The sequence below is a fragment of the Mastigoproctus giganteus genome, chromosome 2 (assembly GCF_048544385.1).
Source record: "Mastigoproctus giganteus isolate SK-2022 chromosome 2, ASM4854438v1, whole genome shotgun sequence".
In the NCBI taxonomy this organism is placed as follows: domain Eukaryota; kingdom Metazoa; phylum Arthropoda; class Arachnida; order Uropygi; family Thelyphonidae; genus Mastigoproctus; species Mastigoproctus giganteus.
Window position 1 is genome coordinate 206,006,668 of NC_143576.1, and position 18,642 is coordinate 206,025,309.

At 34.4% G+C, this 18,642-nt stretch overlaps 1 protein-coding gene across 1 annotated transcript in view; it reads right to left on the minus strand.

The window, feature by feature from the left end:
• Positions 1-5,501: 5,501 nt before the first annotated feature.
• Positions 5,502-18,642, minus strand: part of LOC150089962 (uncharacterized) — a 100,176-nt gene continuing 87,035 nt past the window's right edge. Inside the window, exons 19-23 of the mRNA XM_090390145.1 lie at positions 14,254-14,334; positions 13,157-13,177; positions 10,436-10,564; positions 8,010-8,066; positions 5,502-5,526 (exon numbers count right to left, since the gene is read on the minus strand). Of these exons, the coding sequence (XP_090246271.1) occupies positions 5,502-5,526; positions 8,010-8,066; positions 10,436-10,564; positions 13,157-13,177; positions 14,254-14,334 (313 nt within the window). The remainder of the gene's footprint in view (positions 5,527-8,009; positions 8,067-10,435; positions 10,565-13,156; positions 13,178-14,253; positions 14,335-18,642) is intronic.

Consider the following 18,642-nt stretch of genomic DNA (forward strand, 5'->3'; position numbering starts at 1 on the left):
TTTAGGCTATCAACTTCCACGACAAGGGATGGAAATCTGTTCCACCCACCAACCACCCGCTGGCTAAAGGCAAATTTCCGCACATCTATCCTACATCTGTCTTTCCTCAATTTGAATTTATGCCCTCTCAGGTGATTTTTCTGAGCTAGAGGAAGAATCCCATCAGCATTGAGCATGCTCAAACCATTCAAGGCTTTGTACACCTCTATCAGATCACCCCGCTGGTGCCTAGTTTCCAGACACTGTAATTTGCAAAACTTAAGCCTTTCTTCGTAAGAGAACCCCTTTGTCCCATTCACCAATCTAGTTGCCCTTCTCTGTACTCGTTCCAGCAGCTCTACATCCTTCCTGAAATGAGGCCTCCAGGCCTGTATACAGTACTCTAGGTGTGGCCTGACCATTGCCTTATACAAGGGAATAATCACCTCCTTATCCCTGCTAGAAAAATTCCTATATATCATTGACAATACACCATGAGCTACTCTTGCAGCTCGTCTGCACTGCTCAGAGAACTTCATATCTGCCTGCACCCCCAGGTCCCTTTCATTCTCTACCACTGTCAGTGTAGTACCACAGAGTTGATACGTTGCTCTGGGGTTGCTGTTTCCCATATGTAGTACTTTACATTTGTCAATGTTAAACTTCATTTGCCACCTCGAAGCCCATCTGCTCAACCTTTCCAAATCCTGTTGCAGCAGCATAGTGTCAGTAGTGTCCTTGACAACCCTGCCAACCTTCGTATCGTCTGCAAACTTGGACATTAAGCCTGATATACCATCATCAATATCATTTATAAATACAGAAAACAATAAAGGCCCCAATACTGAACCCTGAGGGACTCCACTAATAACATTAGTCCACGATGAGCAGTGTCCATTGATTACCACTCTCTGTCTTCTCCCCCTCAACCACCCCTTTATCCATAGCAGCAACTTGCCTCCAATGCCACACTGCTCCAATTTGTGCAGCAGTCTTCCATGTGCAACAGTATCAAAAGCCTTTCTAAGATCCAAGTATATAATATCAAAGTTATTCCCTGCATCCAGTTCTTTTGTGACTGCATCATAGTATCCAATCAAATTGGTCAGGCAAGACTTCCCCTTAACAAAACCATGCTGTGTCCGAGCTATAACTGAAGTCTTGTCTAGATGATCCTGCAGTGCTTCTTTAACCAGTGCCTCCATTAATTTTCCGGGAACAGAAGTTAAACTCACAGGTCTATAATTACTTGTGTCAGCCTTTGATCCCCCTTTGTGAATTGGGGTCACATTTGCACATCTCCAGTCAATGGGTACCTCCCCTGAGTCCAAGGAAGCTCTCATAATTATGGCTAAGGGTTTGCTTACCTCCTTTGCTGCCTCCTTTAATATAACTGGATAGCTCCCATCCACCCCAGGTGCCTTTCTTGTGTTTATCTTCAACAATTTCTCCTCCACTTTGCTCTCAGTTATTACAAGATTCTCTAGCTTACTGCTAGAGTTGAATACACCTCTGGCATTCCCCTCGCTGAATAACTCCTCATGTGTGAATGTCGATGCAAAATATTCATTTAGTTTGTTAGCTACCCGAGCAGGGTCATCAACAGTTGACCCATCGATCTCAAGTGGACCAATCTGATTCATCCCCTTCCTTCTAGAGTTTACATAAGTAAAGAACTCTTTGCTGTTTTTCTTCGCATCCCTTGCCAAGGATCTCTCGTAATCTGCCTTCGCCTGCCTAACCTCCTTTGTAACTTGGTTACAGATCAACTTGTATCTATCATAGGCGTCCGTGTCACGTGTTAATTTGTATGTATCCCATGCATTTTTCTTCTCTGCCATATGCCTCATTAGTTCATCTGACAACCATTTAGGCCTAAACCTTGAACAATATTTCTTAGTTGGTATGTAAAGCCCAGTAGCTTCCACGATAAGTTCTTTGAATGCTTCCCATTTTGAATTTGCTGTTGGCAATATCATCAGTTGATCCCACTGTATAGAATTTAAATACTGTCTCAGTCCATTGTAGTCGCCTTTACGAAAGCAATGCCCCTTCCCTTTACCCCTAATGGTAGTTACCTCTTTGAGTAACTCCCACTTCAGCACACTGTGATCACTGCCACCAAGTGGTTCATTTATCTGCAGATTCTTAATGCATGAAGAATCACTACTGATAATCAAATCAAGAGTATTACTCCCTCTAGTTGCCTCCCGAACATGCTGATGTAGAAAACAATCATCCAATAAATCCACAAAAGCCTTGCTACTGTGTGAGTGACCAGCCCCCAAATTCCAGTCAATATCTGGGAAATTAAAATCCCCCATTATAAGACTCTCTGATTTACTGGCCCACTCTATTTCTCCGAACAGTTTCTTATTATACTCATCAGAGTCATTAGGCCTATAGCACACTCCTACTCTCAATTTTGATCTCCCAATGCTTATGTCACACCAAACTGACTCGACACTGCACTGTCCAGCGATGTCGACTGGCTTCACTTCCTTGGATTTTATGTGTTTTTTAACTAATAGCATAACCCCTCCTCCCTTCCTATCCTGTCTATCCTTTCTGTAGACATTGTACTCCCCAAATTTCAGTTCTGCATTTCTTATATCTGTGTGACACCACGTCTCTGAAATCCCCACAATATCTGCCTTTGATGTTTTGAGCAATACAAGTGCCCAATGAATCTTTCAACGAGGTCGACTTTTTGAAAACAAAGCAGTACTAGAGCAACTCGTTGTGAAGGCAAAGTTCAAATTCATCAAATTTATTTACTAAACTCCTAGCATTGGTGTACACACAAGTATACATGCACCTGTTCTTTTTCTTAGCTACCCTAACACAACCCATGTGTTTACTTGTACCCCAATGATTCCCAGCAGTCTCTGAAATATCCTGCATCTTATTTTCCAGGCTGCGGCTCATTCCAATAGAAGCAGTGCAAGAATCACTTTCACCTCTGCCAGTGGCTACTGTTAATCTATTAGTCCTTGTATCCCTCCAATCTAGCAGTTTTCCGACCCACCTAACATTGCCTCGACAGCATCAGCAAACATTCTTGCACCCTTTCTATTTAAGTGTATCCCATCCCTGTAGAAGCAGTCTCTCCTGTTAACAAGTACAGACCAGGCTGAAAAAAATTCTACCCCTTGAGCCCTGCACAATCTTTCCAGGGCCGAATTGATTGACAGGGCTCTTATCATATACTCCCTCCTATCGTGTCTGGGCAGAATTGCAGACACTTTCAATTTCAACCCTAATTCACGGCTTTTTTTCATCAGTGACCTGTACTTGTCAAGTAATTCCGCCGGTTATTATATTAATAAGAAAAAAATGGAAAGACAAATGGTAATACCTGATTAGACACTATTCATTACAAAAATCAGAAATAAATTGATAGGAATATGCTATAAACTTAGGTAAGGATTTATTATTATTATATATTTTTTAATTTTAAAATAATTCAACCAACACAACAGTGATAGTATACATTTATCATGACACTTAACATCTAATTTAAATTAATTTTTTAGGGATCATATCTGTACAGAAAAATATAGTAAATAGCTATCGTATTACCATAATACCCACAATTAATTTTCAACAATTTAAAGGGATTCTTATTCAGTTAAATAAATCTGCAACCATTGTCAATCCACTGCAGGATGCAGTCCTTCTCAACAAGTTATGGTGAGGGAAATGGATCATAATCTGACATGCTGGTCCAGTTGCAAGATCGACCATATTTAATGGTCAGAGGGTTGAGTCTTGGTTTACTCAAAGCGTGTGTGTGATATTGCAGTTCCACTCCTGCCTCCTCGGGTATGACGGCCATTGCAAGATATATAACCATACTCAGGATATAACCAGAGTTTCTACAAGTATTATACATCTCTTAGAAAAAGGCTGATACCAAATCATCATTTAGTCCAGCACTTTGAAATCTTTTAGAAAAATTGAGAAATATACGAGATATATCCATATAATTTTTATAATATATACAATAATTGATGTTTGATGGCATTACCTCACTTGGGGGCACGAGAATTGATTCCTGATATACTTTACCCGAACCCATGACAGATGCTGAGTCTACCCTAAAATCAAAAGAACCCATTTTTAATATATCATTTATAAAAAATTTAACTTTTTTGTGTGATCTTTCCAAATCCATTGAGTAACCCCAAGTACCAAAATTTATAGAGTAGCAATATCGAGTGAAGTTAGCAGACACTGTAAGCTATTCTTTTATATTTGCTTACAGATTAAATTAAACAATTAACTACAATTATGCAAAATTTCCAGAATTAAAAATGTAACAAATCATTGAATTAATTAATAAAATAATAAAATCATGCACCTTAAATTAAATAAAACCAGATTATATATATAAAAAAATAGTAATGAACAGTGCTGTTATCTTCAACTTCATAACAGTTTGTTAAGTAGGGCCCACTCTGTCATCTAGCAAATTGTACCAACCAGTGTTCTTGTCTGTGAGTGACATATGCACAAGAAAAGTTTATCATTATAAAATGGCTTGCTTACCCCAATGTTGGAAATGTGAAAAAGTGCAATCAGCTTTAGAAAAACCAATGGAACTCCTATCACCAAAATTCAGAGATAAACTTATAAAATTTATGGAGAGATTGCAATGTTCCAATAATGGCATGCTGCCCATGACCTAAAAGTCTATACTTTTATTCCTAAAAAGTATAAAAATAATCCTGTAAAAAAAAAAAAAAAAAAAAAAAAAATATATCATGTGCATTATTTTGTTTCCTGTATTTTTGTCTCCCTACATTATTTTATTGTTTTAAATGGAATATTATAGAAGTAACTATACAGTGCCAAGTTTCCCATTTCCAATGGCCCAAGGGAAAAAGAATAAATAAGAATACAGTAATGTCATTAACAAAAATAAATTAATCAAATAGAAAAGTTATCAGAAAGTAATGACCACACTACCAATGGATTCTTCCTTTATCCATGTTTGAATTCTGACATTCCATGTTTGGTTTGATTTATTTATTTCAAAAAATCAAAAACCAGCAATTCCTAGTTCCCAGGGTTGTTGGATTTTGGATGCTGTACCTGTACAATAAACTGCTTATTATTTTCTTAATTAATTTGAAAATTAAACAGTTTAAAACAATTTAATTAATTATTAATTGATGCCTAATTTATGAGAAAATGGGGGCAATTTAAGTCAAAGTGTGCCTATTCATAAATTTAGAAATCTGTCTGAAAGTTAGTCTTACTTAGCATCAGTAGAGTTCATACAGATGGGTTTGTTTAAAATAAGTGAAAAACTCATCTACGTTAGGTTAAATTTTAGTTAAAAATCTAAGTTAAATTTTGCCCAAAAATCTTTAACAACAAATCTCTCTCTCTCTCTCTCTCTCTCTCTCTCTCTCTCTCTCTCTCTCTCCATATTCAGGTTTACTTTAACTGACTCCACATTCATACAATATGTCAGCATGGGCATAAATTTATAAAAAAAATACAAATAAATATACTTACTTTCCAGGTTGCAGAGATATACTATAAGAAATAAGAAAACAAAATGAGTTAACATATAATTAAATAAGCATATAATTAATAATATATCATTAATTTAATTAAATTAACTTTAATTTCAAAAAATACTTATGTAAACTAAATCTTGACGTCAATTTAATCTCTGCTATTGATTCTACATAAAAAAAGGCCATTTACATTAAAACTTTACATAATGCTAATAAAATATTCTTATTCATACTACTGGTATTTTTGGAAAACATTTTAATTATATTATTAAGTGTATAGAGATTTTTTTAATACTCCAGTGAAGCCACCCAATGGAATTTACATGGTAGTTAATATACCGGGATGCAATTAACAGTGTAATGTACATTTTTTGAAAGCATACATGGATTTAATTGTAGATATACCCACTACTTCAGAGACATAGCTTGCCCTTAAATGGAATCAAGGTAGCAAGATATAAGGAGTGATAGTCATTCTTTCACCACAGATTAGTTATCACTGCAATGTAGCAACAAACAACCAATCTAAGTCAACCATAAGAAATAAAACAAATTGTAAAAATAGCCCATCTGATCTGAAAACTGTAAAATCAAGATTTTGTGAATGATCAGGTTAGTTGCTTAGAAGTCAACAAGAAACAGTGTCATAGTATATATTGCTTGTAGCTGGTGGTCAAGTGTATTTGATTCCCCGCCCTGAGCCAAAGAATACAGTTATGATTTTATTCTCCTAATGACTGCTAGATACACTGACCACTTATTTGGAAAAGCTCTGAGATCCATTTCCTGACTAGAGGATTCAGGCAGAGATGTCAGCTTTTGTCTCCCAGAAACTCAAGTTTTTCCTTCCAATACATGCATACCAGTCTGCAAGGTATACATATATACATCCAATTTACAAACACACTACTGACAATTCAGTACCTTATTTTCTTTGGTACTTATCCCAAAATCAACCTAGTGGTACAGTTACATTCTTTTGTTTTTATGGAAATCAATGATGAAGATAAAACTTAATGTGTGACACATTATAGCTTTGATGAATAACACAGTGTGGGCCAACATATCATTTGACCATATATGAAAATAACATAGACCTTGCATATTACCAAAGCGTTTTTGCCTGATCCATCTGGTATAACTTAAAATTAACCTGAAGAGAAGTTGGGGGAGGAGCTTGAACCAACAGGCTCAACTCCACCATGGAATATACATAAACTCAGAGAACATCAAAATAGGTGCTACTACTAACAGTTAGCCGACCGGGCTAGCCGGGTGGGTAAAGTGCCTGCCTGGCAACTCAAAGGTCGCGGGTTCGATTCCCGCCTCGGGCTTGGATCAAAGTACTGCCAAAACCTTGGGAGGTGCATTATGGCCACAGAAGCCTATGCGCCAACAACTACCAAAAAAAAAAAAAAAAAAACTACTAACAGTGGCAATGATGTCACTGCTGTTGAAAACAAATCAACTTTCTATGAAAAAACAAGATACAAGGCTGTTAATAATAGCCTTGTATTTTAGCTTACTATACCAATACGTCATAGTATATATTTTCAGGATAGATATGCAGAAGTTTGCCTTCAGCCAGCAGGTAGTTGATTGTTAGAACCAACTTCCATCTGTTGTTATGGAAATGGATAGTTTAAATAAATTGAAGGAAGAATTAGACAAACTATAAGAGGAGATGACCAAGTGATGTGAGAAATTTTTAACTTGGCTAGTATTTATACTTGTATAATTTTCCACTACTAATACAAATACAGTTTCTCAATGACTCTTGAAAATATCAATAATTTGTAACATTTGACTTTTTATATTGTTTTCTTATGATATTTTATGTCTTCCTCAATATTTAGCAATATTTAGTGTCTTATACTAATTATGGTGGATTTTTGTACTTAATTATTAAGCATAAAAAATTAAATTTTAAATATAAACATTTATCAAAAAAATTAAATCTTATTTTGAAAAACATGTGATTAGTGGCAAAGAACTGTTTTTGTGGCCTGCAACCCATTGCATTCTGTCCCTGAATTTAATCTGTTTTGGACCCTAGTAAAAAAAAAAAAGTTGGATGCCCTGATTTTCCACTCCCCACACACTTTTGAAATCTAGCCTACACAGAGTTCTGTGCTACACAAACAGAGTACACATTGTGGAGATGGGGGAAACCCCTGGCGCTGCCAGACAACTAACACACTTTGAACTTGCCCTGACCTAGCCAGATATGTTCTTAACAGTGGTACGAGTGCCTCAGTGGGCAGGAGCAGTGCGTAGCACACGCTTCTTGATTAGACCGGGGTTCGAACCCGTGACCACCAAATACAGAGGATGCGGAAAGGTCAGGGAATGACCACCGCATATCCCCAGAGCAATATGGCCTTAGTTGCTAATGCTCCTAAAAACCAAATAATAACAACAACAGTGGTATGTAAAATTGTAATGCATATGTGTTTAGGTTAACAATAAACAAAAACAAATGACTTTTTTTACACTAACCTTATAAGTGATGGCTTTAAAGTTTTCCTTTCAGGGGAGCTAGATTTGCTTCTCTTTCTTCAAAAAAAAATAATAAAATATATTATATATAAGATATTTATAGTGATACAATAATTTTAAAAATATATGACTACTAATAGTGCTTACATGAAGAACTTATGTGGAGAGCAATATATGATGTGTGAAGTTAGGGTGATTGTTCTTTCTCCACTCCAGCCCATTACATTAACCTTTCAAAGACATAATTTAATGTGGCAGTCCACACATCTTACCATAACCTTCAGAATCAGAAAATTATTTCAGATTCTGAAGCAACTTATTTGATTATTATTACTAAGCCTGATTATTCACTTAACAAATTGTATACAATTGCATGTGTTGATATGCAGCCAGATATTTTGTCTATCCAAAAGGACCATTAACTGCAACACCATTTTGAAAATGGTTACATGCCATAACCATTTTGAAGCCACCTTCTGCATATTGAAAAACATGTGACTAGTGGCAAAGAACTGTTTTTGTGGCCTGCAACCCATTGCATTCTGTCCCCTGAATTTAATCTGTTTTGGAACCTAGTAAAAAAAAAAAAAAGTTGGATGCCCCAAAAGACACTGGCAGAGGACTTTGAGTTTGTGTTCTTGGTAACTGCTCCGGAAGCCTGATGTGCTATGTGAGGATTATTCTTACCTCTCTTTTCAACTTGAATTTATGTCCCCTCATATGTGTAGGCTTGACAAGTGGAAGAATTCCATTCAACTTACTCAATCCATTCAAAGCTTTAAACACCTGAATCAGATTCCCACAGGTGCCTAGTCTGAAAATGCTGCAATTTGCAGAAATGAAGCATTTCTAGGTAAGAGCACCCTTTTGTTCCCTTCACCAGCCTTGTTGCACTTCTCTGCACCCATTCCAGCATATCTACATCCTTCCTAAAGTGAGGCCTCAAGACCTGTATACAATACTCAAGATGCAGCCTACCCATGACCTTATACAGAGGAATAATCACCTCCTTATGCCTGCTAGCAAAGCTTCTGTATATCATTGAAAAAACCCCATGAGCTGTCCTCGCAGTGTCCGTATTGCAAATATGGAGTTTTAGCATTAGCATTAGTAGAGGCATATGATGCAAGAAAGCAAGCTTATGTAGCATCAGCCAAAAAAAAAAAAAAAAACCAGCTCCCATTTCACCCCTCCATTCGTTCCAAATAACTGTCCAGCTCAGCCTTAAATTTATTTAGGCTATCAACTTCCACAACAAAGGATGGAAGTCTGTTCCACCAACCAACTACCTGCTGGCTAAAGGCAAACTTCCACACATCTGTCCTACTTCTGTCTTTCCTCAATTTAAATTTATGCCCTCTCAGGTGATTATTTTGAGCAAGAGGAAGAATCCCATCAGCATTGAGCATGCTCAAACTATTCAAGGCTTTATACACCTTAATCAGATCACCTCATAGGTGCCTAGTCTCCAGACACTGTAATTTGCAAAATTTAAGCCTTTCTTACAAAGAAAGGCTTAAATCGAAATTCAACCTGCATGGCTCGGATGGGAAGCAATATGTCAGAAGACGAAAATCAGAGGAATATCATCCTGACTGCATAACACTGACTGTAAAGTTCCCCGCCAGTCAGATGGTCTGGGGATGCATAACAAGCAAAGGGGTGGGGCAAATTAAGTTTATTAATGGAACGGTGAATGCAGAAACCTACACTGCTACCATGGAGGAATGCCCGAAACCCATTATTAGGGATCACCACACAGACGTCTAAAACTGCATTTTTCAACAGGACTCAGCAGCTTGCCACACAGCAAAATTGGTAAGTTGTATGCTATTTAGATTTAATAATGAGTTTGTCTTCTTGTCTCACAAGGCTTAAAACATACTTACATCAATGTTTTCCCTCATTTTTCTCCCTTAAGGTGCAGTCATACCTCAGAAATGCTGACATTACAGTGCTGGGCTGGCCCGACAACAGTCTAGATTTGAACCCTATTGAAAATTGCTGGTACATAATGTTAACTAAAATTGCTCAGAAGAAGCCAACAAGTAAGATTCAGCTGCAGGAGAAAATTGTAAGTGTGTGGTACCACAAAATTGGGCAACCGTATATCCAAAAGTTGATCAACTCTATGCCAGATCATTGCAAAGCTGTAATTGCAGCTCAAGGAGGAACAACAAAATACTGAGGACTTATTTTGCTAATTTAAAGTACATGACCCCATCTAACAAATGCATTTTGAACATTTCTGCTACCCACAATGCAGTGCAAAACACATTATTTGCAAAATTCACAAGTGATGCAATTTTTTTGTCAGCCACTGTAATTTTGAAAATAAACTATTTCAATTTTTTTATTAATTTTCCAAAAATAATTATATGCTAAACAGTTAACTCAGCTATAATAGCCTGCCAAATATTACACACCCTGATTCTAGTTTCATGTTCATGGAATGAGGTACAATGTCTTTTGCTGGAATTCCTAGGTCTACAGGTTTCATTGTTGTACATCCATGGTAAGTATGACCATCATATCCCTGAAGATGTATTTCTTTTCTAAAATATAAATGCTATTATTTACAAAGAAAAGCATAAATCTATAAATAAAATTTGGTAAATCCCATGGCATTTGAATACTTTTTAAGTAAATGTTCAAAAAAAAAAAAAAGATAATTATAATAACTGAAATGATTAATTATAATTAATCCATAAGATGCAATTTAATAAAGCTTTGACAAAAAAACAGATGCAAACCTCCTAATTTGTATTCTTTACAACTGTATAGAAAAATTATATTACTATCTTGTTTTCTTTTTCAATTGTTATTGACACTTTAGATTCAGGGCAGATAATAAAGAAGTAAACAAGCAATAATAAAATTGTAAAACACAAAATTCTCAAAAACAACAACAAAAGTAGGGCAATAAGTGCAAATTGTGTTTATTATAAAATCCTCACATAAAAGACAGGTTTGTTTAACTTAAAGTCATTGTTTATGTCCAATTAAAGAACAGAAAAGGAATAACAAGACAGTCTAACTGTATAAATATAAAAAAACAATAACAACTACCTCCCTTCTTTTAACCCTTGATCTGTTGTATCCTGTTGATGTCACATCCATCCAGCAAATATATTTTGTTTTTTAAAAATTTAATTTGTAGTTTTTTGTTAAATTGAAAATGGTGTTTTATTAATCAGCTGTTAAACCATTTTTTGTTGTTAGAAATTTCTTGAACTATACATAATTTTGCATTCATCTTCTATTTAGAGAATTCCCATCACTCAATTTCAGACTTTATCTAGAAACCGCCCTTCTGACCCTGAAGGAGTGGAAAATTACAGTTGCTGAATGAGCAGTTTTGTACACTTCCACTAATTCCAAAACAGCTAACAACTCAGATACACAAAGTTCTCAGGTATATAGTTTTTTTTTTCCAATGAATATTCTCTAAATGTGTTACCATTTAGAGCATACTGCTGGGAAAAAATATGCAGGAAGGACTTGTTTTTATTCCCAAAATTTAAAAAAAAAACAAAATTTAAAAAGTGATTTTACATTTCTAACATTTACAATTTTTTTTTATTTTGATTTGGCTAAAAATCAGTTTTAAAGGCAATTACATCTTATAATGTTTTATAGCATAAAAGCCATATCATCATTTGTGATATGATTTTTCATCCAAACTGTGACTTGGGGAGTAATATTTCTATTTACTTAGGATCACATGTGCAAGTCCAAAATGCTAATGGAGTTGACATTCAGCTGATAAACCAGCCCTCTAAGATGGAGATATATTTGTGGAGCGCCTTGGTACAGTTCCTCTGCTTGCATCTTCATGTTGTTCATGTTGGTGGTCTTTTAGCAACTCTCAAATCTGGAAAAAGTTCTAAACAACATCATATAAGAACTAAAATATGAAGGATCTCAAGCTTTTGGAGTTACAAAGATGAACCAATGGACTATATGAAACTCTTTTCAAGAAGAATAGAGAAGCTTGATGATTCTTAAATTTCAGGCTGAAATGGCCTCCCTCTTGAACCCTCAAAATTCAATTGCCTAACTGCATCATCACCACCAGAGCATGTTTGAAGTTTCTTTTTTTTAAATTTATTATTAAATTTATCAAGTTCAAATTTTCAATATACAGAAAAAGTATTCTACATGCATAGAGTGAAATGCAGTTATCATTATATTATTTCTCAGTATAGTAATCCTGAGTATATATACCTCAGACAAAAGATATGAAGTTTTCAATATCTAGTATGTTATAACAGACCAACTGGGCATTAACCAATGCAGGCAGGAGCCAGAGATAATTTCAGCTGTCAGTGTGATATTACCATCACTTTGCTATGAGTAATTCAAGACCAGAAGTAGCTAAAACTACATTTGAACTTCAGAACAAAATTTTGGATTTTGCTTTCATGTCCTCTACTCTTTCCACCAACAGTATATCAATTGGCAAAAAGATAGCAACAGTGATATCTTCTGACCATATATGACAGACATTATGGAAGAGCAAATGACTTTAAATGGAAGGGATGTTACTATTTTCTTTAAAGTAGAATATTTAGAACAATTCCATACTGGTCTTAACAGCAGACCACATTAAATTGTCGCTGATGAATAATCTTCCTACCATTGATCTATATCATTAATCTTGTGGTGGAAAAATAAGAAGTTTGAGCAGTGGTAAAATTATGGAAAACTAGCCCACTGAAAAAATAAATGATTGGCTTCATCCAGGAGGCTGGAGACTAAATGAAACAAAAATAATAATAAACATGTGTGTGTACACACACACATTTATTATGAAGATGATGGTGAAGAAAAGAAGGTGAAGGGTTTTATTTTTTACCATGTGTATAGCAATGATTAATCTCATTATTTGGTGTACTTCTTAGCTTTAACTTAGGCTAGAACCATAAAAAAAATCAGACTAATGGAACAAGTTTGATTGGAGGGGGCATAAAAAAAATCAGACTAATGGAACAAGTTTGATTGGAGGGGGCAAAAAAAAAAAAAAACCAAATTCACTACACAGATAAGTTGCTTATATTCTAAACTAAGCAGTCTATTTTCATTTGCAATCATCTAAATACCACTAAGGATAGTATACTAAAATCACAAAACAAACAATATCTTACCTGTTTGGATCTTCAACCAACCTGAAACAACCAATTATAGTTATCAGTATATTCAAATGATTTAATTTAATTAACAGCTTAATATAATAAAAATTAAAACTTCTCTCATAAAATATTACTACCAAATCATAGGGTACAGCAGAAATACCTAACAGCTTCTGTAGCTTATATCCCCTGCCACTATATGATGCTGCTGTAATGGCAAAATGTATGCAGAGTGCTGTTTGGAGTTTAGTTGAGATGAAGCACTGATCAGTAGAGTGCTTTGTAGTGGTGGAATTGTTTATTAAAACAGAGTAAATTACAGTTATGCAATATGACTTCTGACAAAAGGTTTTTAAAGGTTACACTGTAGCTAGTTGCAATTCTGTGCTCTTACTATGGCTATTAAAATTGCATGAAGAAGGATGCATTGATTGAATGATTCATGTAAGAACGTAGGATTGCATGAAAATTGTTTTTGTATATTCTTACCTAGCAACTGACAGGCTGTAGTTTCTTTACTTATATAAGTAATGTATTATTAGTAATTTGCAGATTGTGATTTGCACATTACTATGTAATGCATTACATAATTACTAAAGAACAACTATTATTCCTACATAATATGTAATCAATGTATAATGACAAATATAATAATGATATGTTACCTAACTAGTAGAAATACATTGCATTGTGGAAACTATTATTTCAACAACCCTACAGCTACTACGTCAAGACTTGTGCCTAGGAATGAACACTGTTGTCTCAAATCTCATCATACATATATTTATTTTCCTAACTACTTTAAACTAAGTTCTTTATGAAAATTAAATCACATCCTTTGTTTTTATATAAGCTATGTAAGAGTGATTTATTAATTTCTTAATAATAACCCAAAGATAAAATTATATAAAACTTGACTATTAAATGATTTCTCTACCCTCCAATTATCTCTTTTATTTTCAAAGGAAAGAAGTCATATCAGAGAATTAGCATTGAAAAGAATAGGAGAACTAATTACATTTCTATTCTCAAGACCTAACACTTTAATAGGACTTAAGTTAGATTTGATGATAAAAGATGTAGTAAAAATAAAAATCAGACATTATACTTACTTCAAAGATGCAAGTTTTAGTCCTTTCTGAAGTGGTTCACTCTTTGTGTGAAAACCACCACAGTAGCGAGGATGTTTAACACTAAAAAAAAAAAAAAAAAGAAAAAGAATTAAATTTTACACTTCAATAACAAATAAATAAATGAATTATTCAGCTATTTAAGAGTTTTGTGTTTTATATTTCTTATAAAATAACTTATCCAAAATACTTTTGGAAGAAATATCTCATATTGCTTCCTTATTCTCTTATGTAAGTAATATGAAATATTCAAAAGAATTACCAGAAACTATTTCATGTAGGTTTCTTTCCTGACAATACATACACAGAACTTGTCCATTTAAAGAATTAACTTAAACTTCACATTTATAATTTCAAGAAAATATATAATTTAAGTTCATTCTCCAGATTGTAATACATAAATACAACTTAATATATTAAGCACTACACTCTCAAAGCATTCAGACTTCCTTATGGCACAAAAAATTAAATCCAACTTGCCATATGCAAAGTAGAAACAAATATAAAACTGCCAATTAGCAACAGTACTATCACTGTACTTATAATAAGCCTGATAATGCCAACAACTACTGAAAGTTGCTTGGAGTGGTGCTTTGTCTGAAATAATTGAAATTGGACTTATGGAGTGATGAGTCATACCTGCCATGCAAAAAATGCTACTTTATCAAAATAACATTCTTTGCATCATTATCATCACATTGAAGTTTGGAAGAGCTAGAAATATAGTATGTGGTTGCTTCTCATGCCTAAGATTGATGTTTATATGTTAGTGGCTACATATAAACATCAATCGTAGGCATGAGAAGGTATTCCTGTATAGTGGATTGATGATTATATGTAGTGGCTAAAACCAGTGGTTTTAGCCACTACATATAACCATCAATCCACTATACAGGAATACCTAGCATAGCGCGTTTTCGAACAGCACAGGTTTCGCTATAGCGTGGTTAGCATTAGCATTAGCATTAGTAGAGGCATTTGATGCAAGAAAGCAAGCTTATGCAGCTTATGGTTTACATATTGAAAAAAAATTAACTGCGTTACACACCAATACATTTGATATGTATGTATGTATTATAATGCCAGCAGGTAGGCCAATGCATTATAGATTCAAGGCCACAGTGACTGTTGTCACAACTCCCATTACATACGGACTCTGCTAGCATTCATACATTAGTAAACAGTCTAGATTCCGAGCAGTGAGGTCATTCACTGTGAGTAAGCTGTACAAATATTTTTTGCTGTGTATTTTTATTAAAGATTATTTTTTAAAAATGTTACACCTTTATACACAAATATGAGTGGAAAGAATAAATGTAATGGCACTGAGAGTTTTTCTAGATCCAAACATCAAACGAGGTATGAAAGTAAGGCAGGTGTTGCAAAATGACATTCAATGTTATAAAGAGATGTATGCAGATAAAGAGAAGAAAAAAACTGTGCAAACTAAGCTGATCAGTTATTTTTCAAAATAAAAATACAGTACATACTTCACTTATATTCTTTTGGTATGTACATACTGCAATAAAAATCATTTGTACTGTACTGAAAAAAAAGAAATTAAAATGAAAAATACTAGTAATAGTATTTTTCATTTTTATCATTTTAATTTCTTTTTTTGCCAAAACTTCGTGTGCATCAATATATTATGGTAAACAAACACCTATATATTTTTGCAACTCGAGCCATATGATCAAAATTTCGGAACACATTACATTAAAATACATACTAATAATACCTAGATCAGTGCAGTTTTGCATAGCACAGTATTTTTTTGGCACGAATTAACCGGACTATCCAAGGTATTCCTGTATATAACCATTCACTACATATAACCATTGATACCTTGGATCATTCCATACTGCAGGCACTAAAAATTCTACAGAAAGTCTCAAGGTTGCAGACACCTGGTTGAGAAAAGCAACACTGAAGAATCGTGGCTTGAGTTCCATTAAACCATGTTGCCAGTATCTGAGTTCCATGTTACCTGTGCTTTGATCAAGCATTTAACCTTATCCCAAAATGATAAGGTTAAATGGCACATCACAGCATTTAACCTTATCCTTTTGGAATAAGGTTAAATAATGTAGCACAGTCAATATGTTAGACCAAAAGGATAAGGTTCAATGCTAGAGATAATGCTTTGTTACAAGTATTATCTGTAGTGAATGTTTAAAAAAAGTAGGAAGACAAAGTTGAATTCCATTGTTACTTGGAATCTCAATAATAGCTTTATTATAAAATGCCACTAGAAATGTTTATATACAGGCACTCCCTGACTTACGAAAGGGTTGCATTCCGTGGAACTCTACGTAAGTCAGAATTTCCCTAAATGCTTATGCAGCACTCACAACTATGCTTGCTGAATTTGATTGAAACAAAAAAGAAATGTTCAACGAACATGCAAATAGAATTATTTATTCAATTTTTTTATTTCATACGTAGGAAAAATTACAAAAATTTCAAAATTATAAAGGAAACAAGCATAACTTAGCAAGTTTTACATTTCAAGCATTGTTGCCAGAATTAACTTTTTTTTTTTTTGGTAGTTGTTGGCGCATAGGCTTCGGTGGCCATAATGCACCTCCCAAGGTTTTTGCAGTACTCTGATCCAAGCCCGAGGCGTGAATCGAACCCACGACCTTTGGGTTTCCAGGCAGGCACTTTACCCACCCGGCTAGCCCGGTCAGCCAGTATTAACTCTCCAGCTGATTAGATGCCACTGTGAAAGTTGAGGGCTGTGGAGATTTAGAAGGGGGTTTTCCTACACATCACAAGATTTCTCTGCAGCTGCAGAATCGGCACTGGTGACTTCACCACATACTCTAATGTTTTGGAAACCAGCACGATGCTTGAACCTATTAAACCACCCACTGCATGCCACAAACTTGGCTTGGGGTTCACCATACTTATCCTTAATATCTTCATAAATACTTCTTGCTTTTGCTTGAATGCCTATTAGACTTAGGAGCACATATTATTATTAATAGCTTTTCCATCTTTGATATAGCACCTGAACGCTGTTTTGTGATCACTGTTGATCTTAAATGCATTGATCCTTTAACATGTTCTTTTATACGTGCACTGTCCCTTAAAATAGTATTCACTGTTGAAGCAGCAAGACCTAATTCTGTGCAACAGATGACAAACTTTGTCTGCTTCTTACTTCTTAATCATTTTCATCTTCATTTCTAAATCAATTTTGTTTAATTTCCTAGCTCTGCCAGCACTTGCACTTTCCGTTCACCATTGTAATAAGTAAATAGGAATGAAGAGAAGATTCTGAACATTTATTTATGTTTTTTATATGATTGAAGATTTCAGTGAAAGGGAACTCATTTCACTATAATACTGTAATGTAAAAACCCACAGAATTCCAGTTATCGGTATTATCGCAAATGCAATAAGATAGAGTTTACTACCCGTTTATAATAGATTGCACTAACAGAAAAGCCCAATAAACTGGAAAGTGCAATTTGTTTTTATTGTTTTATGGTAGTGACCTCCAGAAATGTGTTTTATAAAAATATCACAAAGGCTTTCAAAATTGATTCTTATAACAGAACATATGATAACAATGAAAGTATAGTGCAATTTCCATTATACAAATGACCTTTCAGAGAGATATAATAGCTTAGTTATATATTGAAAATTTCAATTTTTGAGTTCTTGGAATGAATTACCAAAAAAACAATGTGTTATTGGGTTCACACTGCGATATTTTCACAATACCTCCATTTATTCCTACAGGATGCAAAATATTTCCACGATTTTTTTAAGTTTACGGAAGGTTGAATTTCCATAAGTCGAGTATTACGTAAGCTGGGGAGTGGCTGTACTGTGATCACACGCACTATGACTAAACATTAACATTTCTCACAATAAATATAGAAATATTAGATACATTGGCTGTTCCTCTCTGTACCTTCCTAAAGTAACCTTTGCATGAGTAGTTTTTGAAATACCAAGTTATTGTTTATTCAGAGTAATTACATGAAATATGCTGAAAGATGAACTGCCACTCTTTGTATTACTATTTTTACATCCATTGTGTTCTGTTATTTTTGGGTTTTGGAAAACATAAAGAAATATGTTTCTTGTCAGAAGGTTTCCACTACTATTACAGAAGTTAAGTATTCTTTGCTTTATGTTTAATGATTATATAAAATGATTTCTTGCCTCAGTTATTATTATTATCTATCTATTTACTTGATGAACTATATTGATGCATAAGTTTGAATTTTTCATGCTTAACAATTTTATAAACTTAAAAATGGAAATGACTAATAGTTTCATATTTATATTTTATTTTTAATATAGTATAGTTATTTTATTATATTTTTTATATCTGTTATTTAAAAAAATCCTTTT